General features: G+C 38.6%; 1 protein-coding gene across 5 annotated transcripts in view; it reads left to right on the forward strand.

Annotated features, from left to right (window-relative positions):
* The window catches only part of large2 (LARGE xylosyl- and glucuronyltransferase 2), a 131,557-nt gene that overhangs the window by 47,973 nt on the left and 56,115 nt on the right, over nucleotides 1-27,469 (forward strand). For all 5 annotated transcript variants that reach the window (XM_057839131.1, XM_057839122.1, XM_057839140.1 and 2 more), the window contains 4 exons: nucleotides 8,787-8,948; nucleotides 11,891-12,180; nucleotides 14,960-15,042; nucleotides 20,001-20,124. In XM_057839131.1, coding sequence (XP_057695114.1) covers nucleotides 8,855-8,948; nucleotides 11,891-12,180; nucleotides 14,960-15,042; nucleotides 20,001-20,124 — 591 coding nt within the window. In that variant the 5' untranslated portion in view covers nucleotides 8,787-8,854. The remainder of the gene's footprint in view (nucleotides 1-8,786; nucleotides 8,949-11,890; nucleotides 12,181-14,959; nucleotides 15,043-20,000; nucleotides 20,125-27,469) is intronic.

Below are 27,469 nucleotides of genomic sequence, written 5' to 3' on the forward strand. Positions count from 1 at the left end.
GGTGTAGGGTCATAATAAGGTCTGCGTTAATGGCGTAGGTCCGCCGTCACCGCTACACAGAAGCATACTGTGAATCAGCCTTCAGGGTGATGGAATACTACAATTTTTGGAGAAGGGCCAGTTTAGAGCGGTATCTAGTTATTTAAATTTAAATTGGCAAATAAATTGGCAAAAAACACAGTCTATATTGCCACAATGTAAAAGATGTCAGATTTCTGACCATGCTCTAAATTTCCAGTCAAAACTCAGTTTCCAAAAAATATGGTAGTGTCACGTAATTGAAACATTAACATAATGTTTACAGCATTTGTCTTGTTGCTTCAATGCTGGTAACTGACAATGCATTGCTAACTACAGTAATAAACTGTTTAACACAAAAACGGTATTTTAATGTTCAAAATTTTCCGTAAATTTACAGCAATTTTTTACAGTGTACATATACAAGGCAGGGGGGTGGTGCACTTTTACTTTAAAAAGTTCCCACTTTAGTTTGTGTTGAGTGATAGGTTAAGTATGGCAAGATTTCAAGATGGATGGTGAAAATGTATGTACAGGTCCTTCTAAAAAATAGCATAATGTGATGAAGTTCATCATTTTCCAAATTGTAATGCTAAACATTAGACTTTAATATATTTTAGATTAATTACGCACAACGGAAGTACAGTAGTTCAAGCCTTTTATTGTTTTAATATTGATGATTTTGGGGGGGAAAGTAAGGAAAAAACAAAAATCCCTACCTCTTCACAAATTCCCACAGATTGTCCATGCGATTCAGGTCAGGAGAGCACAGTAATACCATGGTCAGTAAACTATTTACCAGTGGTTTTGGCACTGTGAACAGGTGCTATGTCGTGCTGAAAAATAAAAGCTTTTCAGCAGATGGAAGCATGAAGGGCTCCAAAATCTCCTGATAGCTAGCTGCATTGACCCTGCCCCTAATAAAAGACAGTAGACCAACACCAGCAGCTGACATGGCACCCCAGACCATCACTGACTGTGGGTACTCGACACTGGACAGGCATTTTGGCATTTCCTTCTCCCCAGTCTTCCTCCAAACTCTGGCACCTTGATTTCCGAATGACATGCAAAATTTGCTTTCATCTGAAAAAATTGCTTTGGACCACTGAGCAACAGTCCAGTGCTGCTTCTCTGTAGCCCACGTCAGGCGCTAGATGTGTCTATTACAGACACACTCCACTACTTACGCACGTCCCCCATGGTCTGGAATTGGCCCTTCTCCACATTCTTCCTCAGGGTCCGGTCACCTCCTCTGGTTGTGCAGGGTTTTCTGCCACACTTTTTCCTTCCCACAGACACTGAGGTGCCTTGATACAGCACTCTGGGAACAGTCTACTGTAAGGACGCTATCAAAGCATCCTGGGCCTCCATAACTCGTCAGCAGTCGCGGATTGCCTCCATGCCATGCCACATTGAAGCAGTCATTTCTGCCAAAGGACTCCTGACCAAGTATTGAGTGCATAACTGAACATAATTATTTGAAATTTGCCTTTTGGTGTTAAAAACTTTTTTTTATTGGTCAGATGAAATATGCAGATTTTTTGAGATATGGATTTTTGGGTTTTCTTTACTTTTTTGACTAAATCATCAAGAATCACTGATTAGTGGTTTAAAGCTGCCTTGCTTACTAAAAAACACACACCTTGTAAGAATTGTCTTGATGAGAAGCATTGTCTGATGTGCATCATGGCTCGGTCAAAAGAGCTGTCTGAAGACCTGCGATCAAGGTTTGTTGATTTGTATAAAGCTGGGAAAGGATACAAAAAGTCTGGTTCATCATTCGACAGTCCGAGAAGTTGTCTACAAATGGACAGAGTTTGGCAGTGTTGCTTCTCTCCCAATGAGTGTCCGTCCACCAAATTTGACTCCATGAGTTTAGCGCAGAATACTCAGGTAAAAAAGAACCCTACAGTGTCTGCTAATGACTTAAAGAAATCACTGGTATAGTCCAGTATCTATGTGCACACATCAACTATATGTAAAACTATGGCCGAGAATGGTGTTCATGGGAGGACTCCACGTAGGAAGCCACTGTTGTTTGAAAAAAAAACATTGTTGCTCGTTTAATGTTTGCAAAAAGGTACTTGGACACTCCATAGAAGTTTTGGCAAAATATTTTTTGGACTGATGAAACCAAAGTTCAATTGTTTGGGAGTAACACATGGTGGAGGGAGCATCATCATTTGGGGCTGTTTTGCTACCTCAGGGCCTGGACAACTTGCAGTCATTAATGGAAGAATGAATTCAAAAGTTTATCAGGAAGTATTGCAGAAAAACCTGAGGCTGTCTGTCAGGCAGTTGAAGCTAAAAATAGGATGGATGCTGCAACAAGACAATGATCCAAAACACAGAAGTAAATAAACGTTCTGGAGTGGCCAAGTCAAAGTCCAGACTTGAGATGCTGTAACATGACCTAAAGACAGCGATCTATGCCAGACATCCCAGGAATCTGACTGAACTACAGCAGTTTTGAAGAGAAGAATGGGCCAAGATTAGTCCTAATCGATGTGCCAGACTGATCTGCAGCTACAGGAAGCGTCTGGTTGAAGTTATTGCTGCCAAAGGGGGGGCACAAAATATTAATTGTAATGGTTCACTTTCTTATTTTTCTCCCGTCTGTCATTGTTTGCATACTACCCTCACTAAAATATGATTTTGACAAAGACCAGATCACATTTGATGTGCTTTTATGCAGAAATGTGAGGAATTCCAAACGGTTCAGATACTTTTTCATACCACTGTACTTCAGATTCATTATACACATGTATGCATCTATGTACAGTATGTATGTATGTATGTATGTATAGTTTAAAGGTGTACTCCACTCTGGTCATTTTGGACTCAAGCTTCCCACTTTGCATACACATTGCATAATATTTTAACGTTTAGTTTTTACTATTAAAGTGAACCCTCGTTATTTCGCGCTTCGAATTTCGTGGTTTCAGTCTATCGCGGATTTTTTTTCAGTCAAAAAAATATATATATAGATACAAAAAAAAATAAAATAATGGAGAAAATATGTTGTAAAATCCGCCCGTCCCCTGACAGAAGGCAAGGAGAGCCCGCCCAACTCCTATTCCGCTGGCTAGCATCGCTTGGGAATATCGCAGGCTGATTGGCCGAGATGTTTAACTCTGTTGCTAACGAAGGAAAATTGCTCCAACGCATCCTAAGTCTGATCAATCCTCTAGCGAACCCAAGAAGACAAGAAGAATGATGAAGGTGCACGAGAAAGTTCAATTATTGGAAATGCTCAAAGTTGGCCACAGCGATGTGTCTGTTGCACGCCATTACGGATTAAACGAATCAACCATTCGTTGCATAAAAAAAGACGATGCGAAAATCCGAAAGACCGCCTCAAAGTCGTTTTCCAGGGACACTAAGTGAGTCGTGACTCCTCGCAACAAGACGATTGGAAAAACGGAAAATGCACTAACAGTGTGGATATCGGACTGTTGGGAAAAGATGGTGAGTCCCGACACAAACATGACTTGGGCAAAAGCCAAAGCGCTGTATGATAGCCTCATTCCTGAAGGAGAGTTGAATGAAGGTGGTGGTGATACCAACAACGACGAAGATGAACCACAGCCTAGTACAAGTGAAGAAAATTGTGGTTTTGTCGCCAGCAAGCGATTGTTTAGAAAAATTCAAAAAGAGGTTTGGACTTCGCAGCGTTACGTTGTATGGGAAGGCCTCCTCGACGGACCATGACGCAGCTGTTCATTACGTCGAGGACCAATTTCCCAAATTAATTGAAGAGGTTGGATATCTCCCGGAGCAGGTGTTTAACATGGACGAGACTGGCCTTTTTTGGAAGAGGATGCCATCCAGAAAAACAACGGTCACAACTCCCCATCATGAGGGCAGGACACCTCCTGCAGAAGCTTCTCAGTAAATCTTTATCTTCATATCCATTGTTCTGGAGTTTTTTCTTCATTTATCAAATTTATCAAGATCATCAGTGTGGTGAGTATTTTATTCATCTTGTGCATATTATTGTATATTAATATTGCATTTACGTTTCAAAGTAGTGCACTGTATACACAAAAAAATATATAAAGACTAATATACATAAAATAAAAATTCTCCTGTTTCCAAGCAGCTGAACAAGACAGGTTTAAAAAAAACAAACAATTTTTTTTTTTTTTTTTTTTTTTTTTGCTACTTCGCGGTTTTTCACTTATCGCGGTGGGTTCTGGTCCCCATTAACCGCGAAAAAGGAGGGATCACTGTATTTATAATTACATACATTTAAAAAAAGTGCTTCGAAACAAAAACAAAACATCCTTAGATTGTGCTACAGATCTGTGGCATTGACAGAAAGGGGAATGCTACTGGAAGTTGTTCAAACATAGTAAACAACGGCCCTGGATTTCAGCCAATGTCTGTTGGTTTTCCTACTATTTAGATAGGAAGATTGACTATGTCAGTGCACAGAAATCCTTATTTGTAGACAAGCATGTTTTATATGGCATTGGATTAGGGTCAAAGTCATTGCTTGATATAAGCTTTGGTTTTCAGCTTCAAAAATATAATTTCTCTCTTCAATTTAAAAAGGATTATGCTAACATTCCAATGGGTCAATTTGATTCTCATAATCTGAATAAAAACAAATCACCTGGTTCAGTAGGAAGCACTTTATTCCTCTCCAACTTTAATTTGATGGTACATGCTTTGGAACATCTATAAGGTTGAAAAGCATAAATACAGTATGGGTGAGGTCATTTGACTTCTCACATTTACTCTATCTCTGTCTTCAAAGACATTATGTTGCTGCTCATTTTTCCTTTAATCAGGAATGTTAATCTTTTCTGTGATTAGATTGTTGCGAAAGAGCACTTTTGAACCAGTCCACTTGAACAAAGCTATGTCTCTGTCCCTTAATAATGTTCCCGCTTAGCGTAATGGACCCTGCAGCTTCACCATTTTTCCTTTCACTTATTCTTTGTAAAAGCTCTGCTAGAGTTCCCAGCACAATGCTTTAAATCTGAGGTCTCAAACTGGAGCCAGCAGGATAGTATTTTGTGGCTCCTTGACATTGTTAATGTGTCTGTCTTTCCCGCACATGATCAGCGTTCAGTAATTTAAAAATAAATCAATCAATAAAGTAGGGCTGTCAAACGATTAAAATTTTTAATCAAGTTAATCACAGCTTGAAAATTAATTAATCGTAATTAATCACAATTCAAACCATCTCTAAAATATGCCATATTTTTCTGTAAATTATGTTGGAATGGAAAGATAAGACACAAGACGGACTGTACATAAGTGCTGTATTTGTTTATTATGACAATAAATCCACAAGATGGCATTAACATTATTAACATTCTTTCTGTTAAAGGGATCCATGGATAGAAAGACTTGTAATTCTTAAAAGATCAATTTGACTACAAGTTACAGTAATTTTATATTAAAACCCCTCTTAATGTTTTCGTTTTATTAAAATTAGTAAAGTTTTCAATCAAAAATAAATTAGTAGCCTGCCTTTGTTGACGTCACATGGGCTCCCTGCCGTTCTTCCACAGTGTCTTTAACTACGTATGTAGTCATTGAAATACACAACAAGGTGTCAATGGTGAGTTTTAAATTAATTAGAGATCTAGCCAAGGCAAAGTCTGAGTAAGTTTTATGTGTATTTTGCATAGCTCCTTTGATTGGGAATGCCAGTTCTCTTTGCATTGAGCGTTTTTCTTTTTGTGAACATTATTTGAGCGATAGGAATATTATTTCTGTTGTGCTTTCACTAAATGATACTGTAGCGACTTAACTGTTCCGCCCAAATGCATGATGGGAAGTTGGGCAACCATAACTGTCAGTGGTGGCAGGAAATCGTATACACTATGTTCTGCGTTGGGTTCCATTAAGCATGTTAAGAAAAAGATCATCTCTTGTGAGAGATAGGAATATTATTTTTGTTGTGCTTTCACTCAATGATATTGTAGCGACTTAGCTGTTCTGCCCAAATGCATGATGGGAAGTTGGGCAACCATGACTGTCAGTGGTGGCTGCAAATGTTATACAGTATGTTCTGCGTTGAGTTCAATTAAGCGGGTTAAGAAAAAGATCGTATCATTTCATTCTTCTCCACATCGTTCGCCACAATACATATTATATTTGTTGTGAAAGAGTTGCCAAACCTTAAGCCAATAAAAGGCGCGGTCCTTTTCGCTCTCAATGTGCTAAAACGGCGTCATTGTAAACTGTTTGAGGCAACGCATGAACGGGTCATTCCATGCATGGGTTAATTGCGTCAAATATTTTAACGTGATTAATTTAAAACAATAAATTACCGCCTTTAAACGCGATAAATTTGACAGCGCTATAATAAATAAATCACTTACATTACAAGCTACCATAGCTCATGTCACATTTCAGTCAGAAACTGGAAGATGCAATTTCTGGAGAGATTGAGTCGGTAGCTATGTTGTGCTGCTCAGTATGCTTATAGTACAAGTACAGGTACAATTACAATTACAATTGAGTACAATTAAGTACATGTTCTTGTAGGATAAACTAAACATACTTTTAGATGTAGGCTGTGCAAATCCTTTTCTCATTTCTGCAACCTTAATTTATGAAGCCTACAGAGCTCTGGCAACCTGGAAAAAGAGAAACGTATCTTGTAATTGGCTGATGGTGGAGGCAGGGGTTAATTTATGCCGGATCCTGCCGAAACAGGATCCGGCACCTGATGATTTTGGCCTCCCTCCTTATCTTGTAATAGCCCCGGATGGGGGAAGAAGGAGAGGAGTCGATGATGGCTATCCCCACTTTATTGCGACAACAATAAAATAAACAAATAACAAAATAACAGCGGCTGCCGCAACTTGGGATCCCTAACTTTCACTGTCTCGTCCGTTCTCCCCCTTGCGTCCTACTACGCCACAGCTCTCCGGTCCCAGCATCTCTTAAATGGACCGCGCTTAGTTACGGACATTACAATATAAAAACATTTTTAAAAAATTGTATAAAATAAAATAATAATATGCATAAATTCATTGACAGAACAAATCCCGAGAAATGCATGTTGTTTATAAAAATTTAACGAAATTTGAAAGAATCAAAGATTTGTTGATGCACTGAAAAGCTGGACCAACAAATCACGCTGTCACATTAAAAAAAAAAAACAGAAATTTGCGTCATCTGGGGAGCAAGTAGCCAGGATCAAACAGTATTTCAACCTGCCACAAAGACAATTGCATTGACTTTTTTTCAAAAAGAAGGAAGATGGTTCAAAACGAGTCAGAAAAGCAACAACCGGTGATGAGGGCAGCTGCAGCAATCATGCCAACGGGCGGAACACCGGGTGCAGCATGAGGCTAGCCAGGTTCACGGACATCCAGCCAAGCTGGGGAAGGAGGCTGCTACCGTGGCAGTAGCTGATCAGGTTCAGCGCCACCCAGATTGGGGGCCAGGTACAGCACAGTGTGGAAGAACTACCCAGCACTTTACAAGCATTTCAAAACTGCATCAGAAGATCCCTCCCATGATAGCATCACGAAACAAATATACAGTGGGCTTGCTATGCACATAACTTCACATGCGTGTGTGAACAACTTAGGCTTAATGTGCGATGCACTGCAAGAATTGTCCGAGCTCTCAGTCGAGCTTCAAAAACGAGACATTACCATCATTTCAGAACACAAGACAATTTGTCGGGAAATCAGGGTACTTGAGACAATGTCAGCTCGGCCAGGTAGCTACACTGAACTGAGCCAAAGGGAAATTAAAGAAAACTCTTTCCATGGCATCACACTGAATGGAGGAAAATCATGCAACAAAACACTCGACCCCAAGCACTTTTTCCTAACTGTGGCCAAGAACTTGAATTTATGTTATCACAAGGAGGTCAGTTGCCAGATAGAACTGGATATAACAAGTTTATAGAGAAGTTGAAGGTGCTTTACGCACAGTATAGCCTTAATAATTGTAAGTTGTTGTCATAACATTTATTCCATGGATATTATCTGAAATTGAGGCTGGTAAGTCCCACAGCATGACAAGTGGGCATTTGCCTGTTGTTTTCAGCACCATTTTCTGTGTATGTTCCGGGACCTGTGTTTGTCTCGTCATCCCTGCACTGTCATATGTAGTTTGTGTTCCGGCACTTTATGATTTACATATTAAGCACTGGGTGGAAGGCCGGACATAAAATAGTAACAAATTTTATGGACTGACAATCGACTGTTAAAACGGTAAAATCTCGTCTAATCATTGAAAACCGTGTCAGAAGTATTTGCAAAACCATGTTTCGTTAATGTCTATTGAAACAGTTGGGCCATTTGGGGGATTCTGCTGATGCAAGATTTTTGCATGCCACCTAGTGGGACGCCGAGAAATTGGGAGTTGAGGCGAAAGAGAGAGCTCGCATACCACCTTGCGTGATGCTGAAGCTCTCTGATGCGCCAAGCGAGAGAGGTTATTCTGGATTTCGCCCGTCGCTCATTTCGTGAAAAATTGCTCGCATAATGAAACTCATTTTCTCTTAACATGAAGCTCAGATCATGAAAAACCCGTAAGGTGAGGTTTTCGCATCATGAGAGTCCACTGTACTCCATTTTGGTATGCCGTACATTGGTCATACAAAATGCTTGCAGCACTGCAGGAATCTACTTAAAATATAGTAAATCTGTTTTTTTTTTTTTTTGTCAAAGGATGCTGCTTTTCCAAATTCTGCTCTGACTTGTCTGATTAACCTTATGTATGGGCATGCTACATATTGTATTGTTTAACATGTCTTAACATTGTGTTGTTTTTCTCCTCCGTAGATGAAAAGATGCACCCAACCTGAGTTGCTCTCAATGATCTCTCCAATCTATAAGCCTTGACCACCACCATGTTGTGCCGACGACGTCTGAAGCTTTTAGTAGCATCTTTAACGACTATGGTGCTGCTTACTGGGCTCTACCTTCTATCTGGAAACTTGGAGAGTGAGTGCACAGAGTATAGTTCAAGTATAATATGGGCAAATAGATTGAATATTAGACTTTTAGAATTGTGGTCTGGATCAAATAAGTGGAATCAGATTTTTGAATAATTCATCAATCAAATGGGGCCATCATATCTACTAGGCCTGAACGATATTGGAAAAAAACTATTGCTGCGATTTTTTGGGGGTTTGCGATATTATATTGTGATATAAAAATTATTATTTTTTTTTTTTTAAAGAAATTTTCTCTAGATGACTTGAATAACTTTGGAAAGACTTTGGATGACTCACAATGACCAGTGTACAGTGATCCCTCGTTTTTCGCGGTTAATGGGGACCAGAACCCGCCACGATAAGTGAAACACAGCAAAGTTGCGCACCCCGCCCCCCAAATTTGTATTTTTTTGTGTGGGTGCCCAATGTATTTTTTCAGATTTAGCATTGGAAAGAGATACATATTAGGCATGTTTTTTCTCACTTTTTCCCCAAAGTATGATTTAAAAAAACGTGTTTGTGTGTTTATATATACGTATATATATATATATATACATAATGTATATATAAATGGTTTTAAGCACTTCAAATGTAATAATTATGATCAGTTTTAAACATAACTGTCCAACCAAATCATTTTTGAACAAGAATAAAGTACTGTAGTAGAAAAATGCTTGGCTTTATTAAATACTTCTGTTTATCTACCTTAGCTGTGACTCTTGGTGAACATGAAGAAATTACAAACTCCTCATGATCACTTCTGGCATTTAATTTATATGTCTCGAACGTCTCCACACACACACACATTCATTCCAAAGCTGCTTCCTTGCAGAAACTGTTTAACAAGTTAAACGGTGAATAAGTGTAACACCATTTACCATTTACCATTGACAGCTGCTACGCTGTGATGTCTGCTTCTTTGGCAAGATTAAATATACCAGCATTGTTACCTTTAATAAGCAAGTGCTGCAGTGACTGTGAGGTTCAAAGAGCTGGCTCTGCGCAGAGCAGAAAGCAGGGCGTATGTGGATTTAAAAAAATAAAAACTATCGCACGTCCTTGCAATGGGACTATCGCGCACGCACACATCGCGATGGCGATGTTTAAACGTTATATCGTTCAGGCTTAATATCTACCTCTTCTTACGACCGGGGGGTCACATTTCAACACTGGTGTTGGAGGATCCACTACTACATCTTAGAAAAACTAATTACACGTTTGCTGCCTCATGTTAATGTAAAACAAGTGTCAAACAGCTTCTGCATCATTTGATGTGACCTGCAAACACTTGCCATGATTTTACCTTGACTCATGTTCAAAGTCTTCATAAGAACATAAGATGTTCTCATCTTCATCAGAACAATTACACTCAAATGCAGTGTCAATGTTAATTTGTCAGTGCAATCACAAGGGTTCTTACATGGAACACAACGAATGTGGAAGGGTGATGTAATAGCCTCACTCTCTAGAACAGAAGTGGCAAACTGGTCCTCGAGTGCCCCAGCGGGTCCTGGTCTTTGTTCCAACCTATTCAGCACAGACAGTTTAACCAATGATGTTTCAGCGGAAACAAGAAGCAACTGACTGCAATCAACTGATTGCACTTGTAAGAAACCAGATTGGTGAAAGGCTGTCCTTTTGATGGGTTTTATAAAAAACCCTCACCCCCTACGGCCCTTTGTGGAATAGTTTGCCCACCCCTGCTCTAGAATGTCAGACCTCTTACCTCATGAGAGACAGCATCAAGCAATGTGAAAAATAATTTGCTTGGAATTTTCATAGTGCGTCTAGGGTAGCAACGGGAACAATACTCATCCATTGATTTTAGAACAGAGAAAACACCGCAGAAACGTGTGCACGAAGCTCTGACTAAGAAGATGTGTGAAGGTCATTTCACTCTGAACCTCGCATATTGTAAACTAAAAAACAAAGTGCAGTGTCATAGTGTCATAACTTCTTACGGACGCATAGACATCATAGTGTGATGACAGGACACGGGGCGTGGGCCGATAAATATAGGGCCTGCATTGTTGACGAGGCCGTCAAAGCTGACCGTGTGGAATCACAGACAAAGAGCTTTTTTCTTTGAAAATTCTTGTCAAGAAATGCTTAAATCCCTGAATTCTTTATAGATATGGATGTAAAACAGTCTCGATTCCTGGTTAAAAGCAAAAAAAACGTGCAGATAGCATTTATTTTACGTAAATATGTTGAAGTACAATGCTGTTAGTCTGTTAGTGAATGTAGCTAGCGGCTACCTGATGTAAACAGAGCTTTTCCGGTGAAAATTATTGTGAATAAATGCTTAAATCCCACAATTCTTCAGAGATATGTAAGTAAAAGAGTTTTGATTCTTGGTTAAGAGCAAAAAAAAAAAAAAAACATGCAGTTAGCATTTATTTTACGTAAATTTGTCGAAGTACAATGCTAGTCTGTTAACGAATGTAGCTAGCGGCCGCCTGATATAATCAGAGCTTTTCTGGTGAAAATTGTTGTGAATAAATGCTTAAATCCCAGAATTCTTTATAGATATGGACGTAAAACAGTCTCGATTCTTGGTTAAAAGCCAAAAAATTGTGCAGCTAGTATTTATTTTACGTAAATATTGCGAACTATGATGCCAATGCAGTCGCGGCTAATTTCTCCCATTGATTTTTTTCACGTTTCAAAATACATGCATGGTACGAAAAACATAATAATTACCTTAAATCCTCGAACAAATCACTCCTGAGACAATCTTTCCTGTTTGTATGCGGTACAGCTTTCGTACTTTTTCAACAGAAATCCGCCGTTAGATCGCTGCGTGTGTTTGTGAATAGCTCCTCTTGATGTGGGCGGCCCCCTACCTGAATATGAGGCGCAGTGCATGACCGATCTGACCGTCAATACATTATGAAGTCTATGACGAAAAGAAAAGATGAGTTATGATATTCTTTTGCCTTTCCGCAGATGGTTGGACCCTGTTTCTTCCTCCCTGTTTGGCTGACACACCTGTCTCTCAATTCTTGGACCGAGCCATTCTCGAGTCACGGGTTAGAGAAGTGGAAGAAGAGAACAGACAAATCAGACTACAGCTTAGCCAGTCACAGAGCACTGATACCCAGTCAGCCGAGAGAAACTATGGCAACCAGCAGTGGGGCACCTCTGCTGACATTGGACCAGAGGATGGGGACAACACAGCTGAGGAGAGGAATAATCACACTGACTGTCCAAGATTGCCTACCGTCCACAAGTGTGAGGTAAAGAAAAAACATAAGTAGAAGCATCATTTAAAAGGATTGCTTCTTGAGTAACTGCTATACTGTGTGTCAACATCTTTGCAATGTTGAGTACCCTAATTTTCAGACTAGAAGGCGCACCCGACTATAAGCAGCCATCCACCAAATTTGACACGAAAACGACATTTGTTCATAGATAAGCCACTCTGGACTATAAGCCGCAGCTGTCCTCACTGTATTAAGGAGTATTTACACCAAAAGATATTAATCGGTAACACTTTATTTGACAGCGGCATCATAAGACTGTCAGAAGATCAAACAAACCACCATAAAGCTTTGAACCAATTAGCTGCAAAGCTTCATTTGGCCATCATTACTCACTTGGGGGAGAGAGTCAACCTCTGCTGCCACCTGCTGTCAACACTGTTGCCATCCAGCATGCCTCCCTGCATGCATTGCAGCGCTACATATATAAATAACAATCAAAATTCATGTTCTGTGCTAATTATTTCTTCACTTACTTTTCCAGTTGTTTCATTAATTGCTATTTATGGTATTTGGTAACACTTTATTTGACAGCTGCGCCATAAGACTGTCAATAGACAATCATAATTATGACATGACACTGTCATGAGCATCAATGAATGCTTATAGCAGACGTTATTTAATGTCATCCGGCAAATTATATCACTTTTGAATGGATGTAAAAGCATGTAGCGTGCAGGTAACATTTATTTTACGTAAATATTGCGAACTATGAGGCTAGTCAGTAAAGAAATTAGCGGCCTTCATATGTAAACAAAGAGCTTTTTCTGAGGAAAATTCTTGTGAATAAATGCTTAAATCCCCGAATTCTTTATAGGTATGGATGTGTAACAGTCTTGATTCTTGGTTAACTCATTCACTCCCAGCCATTTTCACCGGAGCAAGGCCCTTTTTACTGGATTTTGACTGATTTTGCAAGGCCCACAGAAAATTCTGTTCTATTGCTATATAAACATGGAACCCCCCAAAAGAAAGATTAGACTCTCTTCTTTCAGCAGAAAAAAAGTAGTTCATACCTTTTTCCATTCTTTAGAAATCAGCATTAGAATATAGCTTAGTTTGAGAAATTTTCCAATTTATGATGAAAAAACAGAAATTTAACTGAGAAAAAAAGCATACATTTCAAACATAACTTTGACTTTAACACAGCTAATTTTTGCTTTAGTTACATCCCAAACATCTGAATAATGTTTTCCTTTTGTCTATTTAAGACAAATAGAGCTTTTGATAGCAAAGTAACAATTTATTTACACATAACTAACTGAAAGATGACGCTGTTGTGGCTGCGACAGCCGGTTAAATTTTTCCCTCATCGCCGCCTGTGTCATAAAGATGAATTTTTCTGAGTCTCTGCGGGCTCTGCTCACGAGCAGAGCGGACTCAACGGCATCGTCCGCTGCACTAGTGGTCCCAGTCGTTCTGCTCGGTCGTCCAGCACCTGGCATCCTGGGTGTCCTATCGGTTCTTGTGCTCATGCGTCCGCCACCTGGCATCCATTCGGTCGTCTTCCGCTGGCGCCCCGGCCGTACAGCTTGGCCGTTTGTTGCCGTTGAATCGGGTTGCGGGTCTTACCAAATGCGCTACTGCCCTCCAGTGGCCAGTTTTATTGCTTTAAAATGGATTTTCAGCTTTTTGCTTTGGAGCTAAATTGAATCAGAACCCAGAGATGTCTCTTTTGAAAAAAAAAAAAAACATAATACGTCTTTGGGACACTGAAACAGTTAAAAATAGAATGTATTGATACGTTTTTGGGAGCAAGTGAGTTAAAAGCAAAAAAAAAAACAAAAAAAAAAACGTGCAGGTAGCATTTATTTTACGTAAATGTTGCGAAGTATAATGCCAGTGCTGTAGAGGCTAATTTCTCCCATGGATTTTTTTCCCAACGTTTCAAAATGCATGCATAGTATGAAAAATATAGTAATTACGTTGAATCATAATTCCAAATCTCACCTGAGACAATCCTTCCTGTTTGTATGCAGTACAGCTTTCGTACTGTTTCAACCTGAATCCAGCGTTAGATTGCTGCAGGTGACCGACTTCTAATAAATGAAGCGGAGTGTTGGACGGCCCCCTTAGAGAAGGTGTGACGCAGTGAATGGGGAATGTGTCATGTCAATACATTAGGAAGTCTATGGTCAGGCTACTTATTTATTTCGTTATAATTTCAAAAAAAGTCGATGATTGCGTTATCATTAAAACTTATTCAATTTTTAAAGGCGCTTTGAAAAAAAAAATGCATTATTATTATTATTTGTACTTACTTTTGCTCATTTGACTTATATCATAATTGTTTAAAAGAATGAGTCAATGTTTACATAATCTTAAATTTTAAGGTACTGTACATACTATGTTCTTATGTTGTAAAGCAGTTAAAACTGGTGTTTTTGTTAACTGCTATTTGAAAATCATTGAAAAAATATAATTTTGAATAAAAATGAGTTTCTCAACAATGCCCTCTTACAGTGTAATACAGTAGCCTACAGAATAATGATAAAAATGTAAGCTGGAATCTGTTTGCATACACACAAAACATCTATTATGCACACTATTGGAAGTTGGGCAGACAAGAAAATGCCAGTGAAATATGGGTACTAGAAAAATAAACAAATACAATTTTATTTCACTTTAAAATATAAGCCAGTTCTTATAGTGTTTGGACCAGTAGGCCCTTAATTCTCACCTCGGGTAGAATCTTGCCAATTTGTGGAAATGTAATCCAAGCAATGAGTGAATTTACCATTTTATGTTTCCACAGGTAATTCATGTTGCCTGCGTTTGTGCTGGACACAACGCCAGTAGAGAAATGGTTACACTAGTCAAGAGTGTCCTCTTTCATAGGTGAGACCTGTTTGATTATTTACCATAATTTTAGAGTCTTAGTAATGGGGACAGTGTTGTGTTTTAAAACATTAAAAAGTGGGCAGTGGTCTCCAGCTTCAACATTTAATCACCGTGGGTATTGTGCAACGATTTTTAATCATCCCACAACAACAATTCCTCTACTTGTAAATGCTACGTAGTTTAACATATACAGTCCCTGACAAAAGTCTGGTCGCTTATCCATTTTGTCGAAACAATTGCTAATAACCTGACTTTTAATTTTTCAATTGGTTTCAGAAATGGCTCATATGAAAGCTATAACCCTCTCAAATGATGTTGAATGTACAAAAATACATTTGTTTCACTGAAAAAAGATTTATCATTTAATGAAGACATAAAAGTCAAATTTTGGCAAGACAAAAGTTTTGTCGCCAACAGAATGTAGTATGAAAATTGAGCAAAAAATGTACTTCAAATACAAAAATATGTTACATAACATAAGCGAATTAAATACTGGTGCTATGAGATCCAAATTCAATATTTTGTATGAATTCCATGGGCTTGAAGGACTGCATCCATGTGGTTCGGCAAGGATTCATACAATTTATTGATGAAATCATCAGGAACATCAAAGAAAGCAGTCTTGCATGCCTCCCAGAGTTCATCAACATTTTTGGGTTTCGTCTTCCATGCTTCCTCTTTCATCCTACCCCAGACATGCTCAATGATGTTCATGTCTGGTGACTGGGCTGGCCAGTCCTGGAGGATATTGATCTTCTTTGCCTTGAGGGACTTTGAGGTAGAGATCGAAGTATACGATGGAGCACCATCCTGCTGCAGCATTTGTCCCTTTTTGTGGTTAGGAATGTAAGAGGGAGCTAAGATTTATTGGTATTTCAGACAATTTATGTTGCATTCCACCCTGCAGATCTCTCGCACACCCCCCATACTGGATGTAACCCCAGACCATTATTTTGCCAACACCAAACTTCACTGTTTTCTGAGTAAATTTCAGATCCATGCGGGCTCCAGTAGGTCTCCTGCAATATTTGCGGCGACTGTGGTGTAATTCAATGGAAGATTCATCTGAAAAATCCACCTTTTGCCACAAAACAGTGAAGTTTGGTGGTGGCAAAATCATGGTCTGGGGTTACATCCAGTATGGGGGTGTGCGAGAGATCTGCAGGGTGGAAGGCAACATAAATAGTCTGAAATATCAACAAATCTTAGCTGTCTCTTACATTCCTAACCATAAAAAGGGACAAATTCTGCAGCAGAATGGTGCTCCATCGCATACGTCAAGCTCTACCTCAAAGTTCCTCAAGGCAAAGAAGATCAAGCTCCTCTAGGACTGGCCAGCTCAGTCACCAACATGAACAGGTTGAAAGAGGAAGCATGGAAGACGAAAGCCAAGAATGTTGATGAACTCTGGGAGGCATGCAAGACTGCTTTCTTTGTCGTTCCTGATGATTTCATCAATAAATTGTATGAATCCTTGCCAAACCACATGGATGCAGTCCTTCAAGCCCATGGAAGTCATACAAAATATTACATTTGGATCTCACAGCACCACTACTTATTTCGCTTGTGTTATGTAACATATTTTTGTATTTGAAGTACATTTTTTGTTCAATTTTCACACTTCTTTCTGTTGGCGACAAAACTTTTGTCCAGCCCAAATATGACCTTTATGTGTTCATTAAATAATAAATCTTTTTTCAGTGAAAGAAATATATTTTTGTACATTCAACATCATTTGGGAGGGTCTTAGCTTTCATATGGGCCATTTCTGAAACCAATTGAATAATTAAAAGTCAGGTTATTAGCAATTGTTTCTTCAAAATTGATAAGTGACAAGACTTTTGTCAGGGACTTTATATTGGTGTAGCTGCATTGATCCAAATTAACAGTAGCAACACTTCCCCCTTTCTTTGGAGAGAATGTGAACATAACAAGTCCAATACAAAATTGCTTGTAAGTGTGTAATGGCATTTGTATTCGTCCTGTACCATCCCGGTACGAGCATCACGGTCCATTGCACGCAGTCAGACAGCGAATACGTTGGAGTAAAAAATAATAAGCAATAAATAAAAAACAGAGGCTAGTATAGATAATATGCCTAAATATTATGCCTAGATATTTATTGGTCATCAACACACCGTAGAATTAAAGATCAGACATTCAAAATAAGGAAACTCATCTATATTAAACACTGTAAACGTTAGCATTGCTACATTGAGGCTAATGGGGGAAAAAGACAACCTTTTTAGCCTGCTATAAAACATTGGCAGTCTTTGCCAAAACGCAAATTTGCGGTTAAAAGGTGACACTTTAAACATGAAAAATCGCTGGTTAACAGCATTTGCAAACGAAAAAAAGGAAAAAAATAGACTAATGACACCACAACGCAATGACAAAAAGAGCTTTTTTATTTTTGCGGAGTGTAAAGCTAGCGGTAAAGTTAGTGGTTGAGCAAACGTACTTCCGGTGAACGTTTCAAAATAAAAGCACGTCATGTTCGTCATATAAATAACGATTTCTGGAGTTAATCCCACATACTTCAGAATTGAGATTCTTCATTTCCATTTTGAATTCCATTTTAGCTTTAAAATGACACCTTTTATTATAATTATTATTATAATACTACTAGTACTATACTCAGGGACGTGCGGTGAGGTTCATGGTTGGTGAGGCACTGACTCCTTTAGTGTCAGATTTCCAAATATATAAACCAAAAAGGGTAGCTTATTCAATTGGCTACTGGATATCTCATCAGCATTCTTCACAAAACACGCACACACGGTTCATATTATCGATACGTAAAAGTAAGAAAACAACATGCATTTGCTCTACACCCTCAATGTGTTGGTCGTTGCAATTCTATAATTCATGCAACATAAATGAGAGTAAAGAGTGGTGTACAAAACCACAGAATTCAATTCTGACCTTTAGTGAAATATTCAGTTGTTTTTAAAACGTTTAATTCTGATACTTTAATCAATTTATTACAGATTGCTAAACAAAAAGTGTGAAAAGAAAAACAAAGAATATTTTATTTAAGGCCAAAATTTAGTTTTTAAATATTCTATTATATTTTTCTTGGTCTAAGCTCTTTAAAAAAATTTTTTTTTTATAAGATTGAAATGAAAACTGTTTGTGCTCTTGTGCCTGTCCTTCACCACAAAAACCGGCGTTACTTTGGAAGGGCATAGGTTTGATATCAACATTCGTAGGGACGATATAACAGCACGGGACATTAATTAGACCAAACAGATTGGATGAAGGGGGCAAAGGGCCACATTTCTCATGTATATGAACCTAATTAATTAATAGGCAAAATGATCAATGCAAAATAAATCCTTATCTTCTGATAATAACTTTTACATGCATTGGTTCAGATGATACACTGTTCGATTCAAACTTTTGTTTTAAAAAAATACTAAAGAAACATTTTGAAAACTTCCTCAATAAATGTCTGGTTTTTATTAGCAAACATAAACATAATGAAAATAATTCACTTAATAATGGTAGGGTCAATTCTATCCTTACAACATATGGAACTATTGAAAGATCTAAATTCTCTATATAACTGAACATTATATCATGCAAAAAAGGTAAGGTTGCTTAAAAGTTGGTGGGGACAATTTTAGCATCCTGAAAAGTTGGTAGTGTTATGTCCCTACCGTCCCTATGCAAACCTACGCCCTTTTTGTAAAAGTCCTCCTTATTTTCCTTTACTGTAAAAAAAATCTCTCCGCCTCAATGGAGAGGATTGCTTCAATTAGATCGTTCTGTGTTCTATTTGACAAGCCAGAAAACACAGTGGATGTGTCCAAATGTCTAGCTAACCTTTCATCTTTCTCAGCAAAACCATGTAATCGTTCTACATATATGCCACGTTTAGAAGAGCTTACACGCTCATCGTTACCACGAAATGTTAACTCCTGTTTAGCTGTGTATTATAGTGGGCAGGGCAGCTTTAAACCATTCATCAGTGATTGGGCACACACCTGCCTTAAATAACTTGGTAAAAAATGGTTTCTGTTGCTCTTTAAATCTCCTTAGGCAGAGGGTCCATTTACTTATTTCCCCCTTTTGTCATTGTCTGAATACTATCCTCATTAAAATTGAAAACCTATAAATGTTTGGGTGGTTATAGTTAAAGCATACACTGTTTTTTCATCTGTGTGATTTCGACAAAGATCAGATCACATTTGATGGTGATTTTATGCAGAAATGTGAGTACTTCCAAAAGGTTCAGATACTTTTTCATACCACTGTATATAAATATATTAGACCAAAAGAAAACAGTAAAAATATTAAAAGTTTTTATAGAACATATATTTACGTCACGTGAACCGGAAGTTGTTTGAGGCCTTTTGGCTACTAACTGCTACTGCGCATGCACAAACTGACGTCACTTCCTCTCGAGCGCTGACGGCAGATATAGATATGTACATGATAGATTAAACGATAAAAATACATTTTTCTTTCTTTTTTTGGGGGGGTGATAATGGTCTCTGAAGGATGACCTGGGGTGATGGGAGAGTATGTAAGAGAAGTACTTTTTAAAGTCTTGAAAAACAAGAAAGCAAAATATATTTTTATCGTTTAATCTATCACGTATATATCTGTATCTGCCATCAACGAGAGGAAGTGACGTCAGTTTGAGCATGCGCAGTAGCAATCCGTCAGGATCCGGTAACCAGTCACGATCGGGTAGTGACAGTCGGTGTGAACACAAAACAGCATTTGGCGACGGGCATAGGGCGTGCGATGCAATGTCACGCGACAAAATGTAGTGTAAGGCTGCCCCTGCAGGTTGTGCTCATGTTATAATAATACAAATGTGTCCAAATGGTCAGGTACAGTAAAGGGTTTTGGTGTAGCATTCTGTCTGCATTTTATTTTAAAAGACTTGACTAGATGAAAATGTTTTTCCCTAAGTAAAATGAGTTTTTATTTCATCTTCCCAGGAGAAACCCTCTTCATTTTCATTTTATCACTGATGCTGTGGCCAAACAAATTTTGAGCTCCTTGTTTCAATCCTGGATGGTCCCGTCTGTGCAAGTTAGCTTTTATGATGCAGAAGAACTCAAGGTAAGAGTATGCTAAGCACGCATAATTGTGTCAGCTCTTGTCTCGGTAGTTCTACAATGCCCTTGCCTCCTGTTCCCTGTTTTGAAAGCATGAGTCATTGCTATTTATCATATCAAAAGAAAATCTCTGCTGTCCAACGGACGTGTGATGAGTCAAAGGTGGTAAAGGTCTTACTGCAGAAAATTTATTTCACCCACAAGTTTTGAGGAATATCAAAGTGAACAAGACTGGAGTACAAAAACTGCTCAGTGCAGATAACACTAAGACGAGGTCAAAAGTTATTTCTGCGAAATCTGATGTGACTCATTCATTTTGTCTGTCGGGGAATATTGGACCTCCTTCAAGATGAGTTGGCGGTTAATCATCAGTTTAGCCCAGGGGTGCTCAAAGTTTTTTGCTCCAAGATCTACTTTTAAATGAGACAACCTCCCGCGATCTACCTTAAGAGAGGAGGGTGAACTAAAAAAAAAAGAAAAAAATTGAAATGTACAGTTACAGTAATTATGCTTTGTGAGCAACATATGAGGTTATGTTGCTCACAAAACACAAATAACTGTGTACATTTAAAAATATATAAATAAAAAATGGAGGGTAAATTATGTTTGCTCACATAACATAATTAACTATGTACATTTAAAAAAAAAAAAAAAAAAAAATTTTTTTTTTTGTTGTTTTTTTTTTTTTTTTGATGCTGCGAGCTACCCACACTAGCGTTGCGATTGGTCGATAGCGATCGACGTAATGCCCACCCCTGGTTTAGCCTATATGTTGAGTTGAATATTTCCCCTGTAACTGAGCTGAGGTTCTATTTTTTGTATGTTTTTTTTCAGTTTTCCCACTTTAATTTGTAGGCATTGTTTAAAAAAAAAATGTTAATATTAGATTATGGTTTTAATTGGGAAATTTATTTATTTCAAAACTACAAGGCTTGCATGAGTGATAGTCCCATCGCAGGACGTGATTGTTTTTGTTGTTGCTGCTTTTTTTTTAACACGCAAACGTTTGTTTTGCTTCATCAAAGCAGCAAACTCTTGTTATGCTAAGCTATTACGTTATCCTAGTCTTTTACATGGTCTCTTGGATAGGGGTCGGAACCTCTTGGTACCTCACGATACAATTTGCAATACAAGGCTCACCAATCATTGATACATGGGTCAGGAAATCATTCTAGGATATTCCGTAGACTTCATAATATATTGACATGACAGGGCGCAGGGCAGATCCGTATGGGGCCTATTTTCAAAAATTTCAAGTTCAAATATTTTCAAAACCAAAGCTGCTACCGACCTAAAACAAAAACAGGCACCTCCCTTAGCCAAATGTGACTCTCCTTGAGCAGCGGCATAAAAAAATTCACAGTCCTTCCCTTATAAAATCCCGATTAATTATTTTTTTATATAGGTATAACAAAATTTAAAATGGCTATGAAATTCTCAGATTTTACACTAGATACACAAAAATCACCAAATGCAGAGATAATCAGCTATATTTTCTGGATCAAAAGCAATATTTAACATATCATATAAGTTTTTGCCCAAAATAGCAACTTAATTTTTTTTCTACAGCTAATAAATCACTCAATGTTCACATCAGAAACTCAATACTTAAGGAAAACATGCAGGATGCTTAAATCCCCGAATTCTTCATAAATATGAACGTAAAACAGTCTCGATTCTTGGTTAACAGCAAATCAACCGTGCCATTAGCATTTATTTTACGTAAATATGTCGAAGTACAATGTTACTCTGTTAGCGAATTAGGCCAGCAACCGCCTGATGTAATCAGAACTTTTCTAGCGAAAATTCTTACGACTAGATGGTTAAATGCCCTAATTCTTCATAGATATGGACGTAAAACAGTCTTGATTCTTGGTTAAAAGCAAATAAACCGTGCAGTTAGCGTTTATTTTATGTAAATATGTCGAAGTACAATGCTACTCTGTTAGCGAATGAGGCTAGCGGCCGCCTGATGTAAACAGAGCTTTTCTGGTGAAAATTCTTGTGAATACAGTAAATGCTTAAATCCCCGAATTCTTCATAGATATCGACGTAAAACAGTCTGGATTCTTGGTTAAAAGCAACAACAACAAAAAACGTGCAGTTACCGTTTATTTTACGTAAATATGGCGAACTATGATGCCAATGCAGTAGCGGCTGATTTCTCTCATTGATTTTTTTCAGAATGTTTAAAAATGCATGCATGGTACGAAAAATATAACAATTACCTAAATCCTCGAACAAATCACTTCTGAGATAATCCTCCCTGTTTGTATGCGGTACAGCGTACTTCTTCAAAAACCCAAGCTTAAATCCGGCTTGGACATGAGCGTGTGGTGTCTTCAAATGACCATTAATAAATTAAGCTCAGCCCCTATGCTAAGGCGTGATGCAAAGAAAGTCGCCATCGTAATGCAGAAGTGGGTCATTATAGACACGCCCTAGCATACAATCCGTGTTATTTCTGCTTGTTTTCTCCGGTAATCTTTCAAAAAAGAAAACGCTGCTATGGAACTTGTAGAAACGACTCTAGACATTACAACATATGAAGGATGTTTTCTTCATACGTTTCCCGGAACCGACGTCCAAAAGACCAATTTAACACCAGCAAGGTGAAGACATTCACATTTCATATGCAGTAAGCCTTTTGTTGGGGGCCATGGTCCTACAGAGGACGAAGAGGTAAGCCATTTTGATATTTAAAAAAACAAAAAAAGAATTACAATGGTATCTGACTGCCACTGTTACCTTTTCTGTTGTAAAAAAGCAACTTTAGTAAGGGGGAACTGTAAATAAATTATAGAATTAAGATTTATTATTAATGAAAAAATTAAGTGTTCACTAGCTGTCAGTTAGTAGCATTTGCGATCGCTACACAAAAAAAAGCAATGTAAATTGCCCCCAGGAACGGTCAGAGACGTAAGACAACCAGAGGATATAATATATAAGAAAGATAAGGCATATGGTGGTAAAGGATAGATTTTTGAAACAGGAGAATGTCATTGTCAGTGGCGTATGGCACACAAGAAAAAGGTGTCGATAAAAAAGCTAACCCTTGATCAGGTCGGCTCTTTTTCCCGTCTTTTTCAGCCCTCGACACTCAAGCCATTTCTTTAACTGAACATTTGTATGTTCTTCCACATCTTTAACAGTGATTTTGGCACCAGCGACATCATTTTCGGACAGAATTGGTAGGTTTAGCTCAGTAAACGTCTCGTTCGTACACTATTTCCACGCATTTACTATTAGGGAAAAACGGGGGGTTGACCCGCCTAGCAACAATTGCTAACGTCATGAATATAAATGAGCAAAAGTGACGTGTTACCTGCGGTACACCTTTGGCTGATGGTGGAGGGAGGGACATCCTGGTAAACACAGAATCAAAAACTACTTTTTGTGGTTGCAAATAGTCTTTTAAAATGGGAAAATCCTGGTTTAACCATTGAGAACCGTGCTAGAACTATGTATAAAAAAGTTTATTTAATATGTATTAAAATATTAGGGCCATGTAATAAAGAATTGAATTGCAAATCTTACATAATGTTTCTTTAAGAGGCGAGCAGAAGCATTTTTCTTTCATCAGTTGACGAGTTGACAAAATAATCTATAGTAGCTGAAAAATCTGACAGAAAAGAGAGAGACACGATCGCCAAAACGTTGTTCTCTTTCCTTTTACTATGGGTGTATTTGGTCCGCGCAGCACAAACACACATACGCACATACCACTCAGCCCTCAGTAAAATTCCAATCACCGTTGCCGTATACAAATGAGCCAGACAGTGTCAGGTTTCAGCATGGCCATGGAGTGGGTTGGAGGAGTAGCAGTGTAATCACAGAGCTGTTCCCACATAGACTGCATGTGACAAACTGAAGACAAGTGACCTGTGTCTGACCGAACCCTAGTACATAAAGTTGTAATTCTGAACTGTTTTTTCCTACAATAATAGTGGGGTTTGATTTATTTACCCGTTTGTCTTTTTAAACTGCTTTGACCCACAAAATCGTGAATATGAGTGTCTTTAAACTGTATATGACACCTAAAATGATAATGAAATGACCGATAAATACCCGCAAAACCAGGAAGACTTGCTTCAAATACTGTATTTCAGTGCCATTGAGAGCTCTAGAGCTTTGACCCTGTCAGTTAAAGTGGATTGGATGTCTATCGCTGTCAATGGTAGCCAATGAGCTAACACAGACACTTTTCTCGTGGAAGATTTTGGTGGCAACCTGTCTGTTCCTTTTGGGTTTTTTTCCCAAATAATGACAAAAATGACATCTCGATTCTTGGCAAGAGCATATTGATAACCTTTTTGAATAGAAAGTATTAGAGCTGAAACGAGTACTCGAGCAACTCGAGTAACTCGAGTTTAAAAACTGATCCGAGTAATTTTATTCACCTTGAGTAATCGTTTATTTTGACAGCTCTAAGCATCACGTTTTGCTCAGACTACTTTTAATGCGGGACAACGCGCTGTCACGTGCGGAGAGGAAGAAGAAAAAAAAAAACTTACTGCAGCCGACAGCCGCCACAAACGACGCCGACGTTGCTAAATACTAGCTTGCACGATGCTACGTTGGTACAGGTAGCGTCTGATAAGTCTCATAGAGATCACATGTATGTTGAACTAGATGCTCAATGATAGACTCGGCCGCGTCTAGGCAGCGTTAGTAAACAGCCGCCATCTTAAAGCAGTAGAGCGCTAAGCGCTAATAAAGAGCGCTAAGCGCTAATAAATAAGATTAACGTTACTGTCGCTACTACCTCACGTAATGTTAGCCCTGCGGAGGGCTAGGTTTCAATTAATTATGACCACTGTCGATGCGTGGCTAACGTGTCTTACATACAGGCTTTAACATTACATAGCGTTGTGGAGTGATGAGGTTGTAAAATAAAAACTTAATCACGCTAACTATCAATTTTAGCTCAGTAGTGATTGCTGGATAAAACACCAAGTAGCACTGGTCCCTAATGTGCTCCAATACAGCCTGTATCATACATTTATTTTGAACACTGCAAAACCTCAAAATCCTATCAGGACTTACAGTTTAGACTAACTTAAAACTTAACTAGAACTTAAAAATGGCTTGACACAAAGAGAAATTCAATTGAAACACGTGGGAAAAAATCCTAACTTTTAACGTGTTTTGACGTGTGTTATCAAGCGTAACGGCATTTTTAGGTAAGAGATATATATATATATATATATATATATATTTTTTTTTTTAATAAGATCTAAAAGTTTTTTGAGTTAAAGCAGTGAATTAGTCTTTTTTTTTTTTTTTTTAAATTCTAGTTACATCTGAGATGCAATTGTTGGCTGTTTTCAACAATATACATCGAAAATAAAGACATTGATTGACTGAAAATGGTTCAAGATTAGATGAAATGTCTTGTTTTCTCATGTATATTTATAATTGCTCTTCACCCAAAAATATATTTGTTTAATCCGATTACTCGATTAATCGATAGAATTTTCAGTCGATTACTCGATTACTAAAATATTCGATAGCTGAAGCCCTAGAAAGTATTGCGATACATTACCATTTCGATTTATTGTCACACCCTTGCCTGGCACCGCCAGACTATTCTCCCTGTATTTTTCAAACACTGTGCGAAATAGTCTGGGACCTAGCCCATTAATGGCCTCTCGAACAAGTACAAATCAACCGTCCAATCAGATTTGTTTATTTGCGGGACGTGTTCTTAACGAGTAATGTCACTCTTGCGCGCCGAAAGTCTACAACAACACAGATGGCGAACGGGAGAGCCGAGAATATGTTCCAATCCGCAGTAAAACCAGTTTTAAATTACCAAAAACACATCGACACAAGTCATTGACAACAGTCAACATGGCTCGCGCTAGGCATGTTGAATAAACGTCTCCATTCTCCGCTCACCCTAATTACTTGTCGCTTTAACAACGTCACGTCTGCCCGTCGCTGATTGTTCGCGGATTGATGTGCTGTGGCTTGCTCCGCCCTCGGAATTTGATCCGCCGGACTGTCGCCAGACTCAATCGCTGGAACAGCGATTGAGTCTGGAACAGCGGTGAGTCTGGTATACCGGGCAAGTCACACCCTGAGTTCATATTGACTATATTGTGCTTAGTAAGTGCTAAATATACGTAGCATCCAGATCTGGCCCATCCTCTTCCTCGAGTTGATGAAATAATACATTAGATTGGGTTAAATTTAGTTATCGATTCATTCCACACGTTTCAAAGTTGCTCGCTCAATCCAACCAGCCGTCGCCCGCTACCTCAACTCCCTCTCCTTCACATTACGTCCGTCCTTCGTGACCTCACAATGGCTCCTGGGATATGTCGTTTTTCGTGGTGCTTTCGGTTTTGAAAAATGTCATGATGGAAGTATGGACATAAACTCAAGTCCACGCAGTCTTTCAATGCTAATCTATTGAGGCAATAAAAATATAAAACTAATTTGACATTATCTCCCTTTTTACTTGGTCGATTGACTACAAGTAATAACCTGGACCTCAACTTCCGATCTTTCAAATGAGACCAAAGAGTGGCACGTTGGTGACGTAATTACAGCGTGCCGAACCTTCAAAGATGATATGTGTAAACGTTTCATTGCCGACAGGTCCGTTGTTAAAGGGTTAAAGTAACTCTACTGTACCCACCTCTGCTCCCATCTACAGTACAGTGTATCACTAAAGTTAGGTACACCCTTCGCATTTCAGCAGATATTTAAGTACATCTTTTCATGGGACAACACTGACAAAATGACACTTTTACAAAATGAAAAGTCGGCTGTGTGTATCTTATATAATGGAGTTAATTTATTTCTCCCTCAAAATAACTCAAAATATAGCCATTAACATCCAAACCCCTGGCAACAAAAGTGAGTACACCCCTTAGAAACTATGTACATCCCTTAATGTCCAAATTGAGTACTGCTTGTCATTTTCCCTCCAAAATGTCATGAGACTAGTTACAGGAGTGTTGTCAGCATTGCTGCAGAGATTAAAGAGGTGGAGGGTCAGCCTGTTAGTGCTTAGACCATACACCGCACTCTACATCAAATTGGTGTGAATGGCTGTCACCCCAGGAGGATGCCTCATCTGAAGACGGCACACAAAAAAGCCCGCCCGTCTCATCAGACCATAGGACATGGTTCCAGTAATCCATGTGCTTTGTTGACATGTCTTCAGCAAACTGTTTGCGGGCTTTCTTTTGTGCCGTTTTCAGAAGAGGCTTCTTCCTGGGGTGACAGCCATGCACACCAATTTGATGTAGAGTGCGGCATATGGTCTGAGCACTAACAGGCTGACGCCCCACCTCTTCAATCTCTGCAGCAATGCTGACAGCACTCCTGTAACGAGT

This window comes from Corythoichthys intestinalis, chromosome 1 (assembly GCF_030265065.1).
Source record: "Corythoichthys intestinalis isolate RoL2023-P3 chromosome 1, ASM3026506v1, whole genome shotgun sequence".
NCBI classification, from domain to species: Eukaryota; Metazoa; Chordata; class Actinopteri; order Syngnathiformes; family Syngnathidae; genus Corythoichthys; species Corythoichthys intestinalis.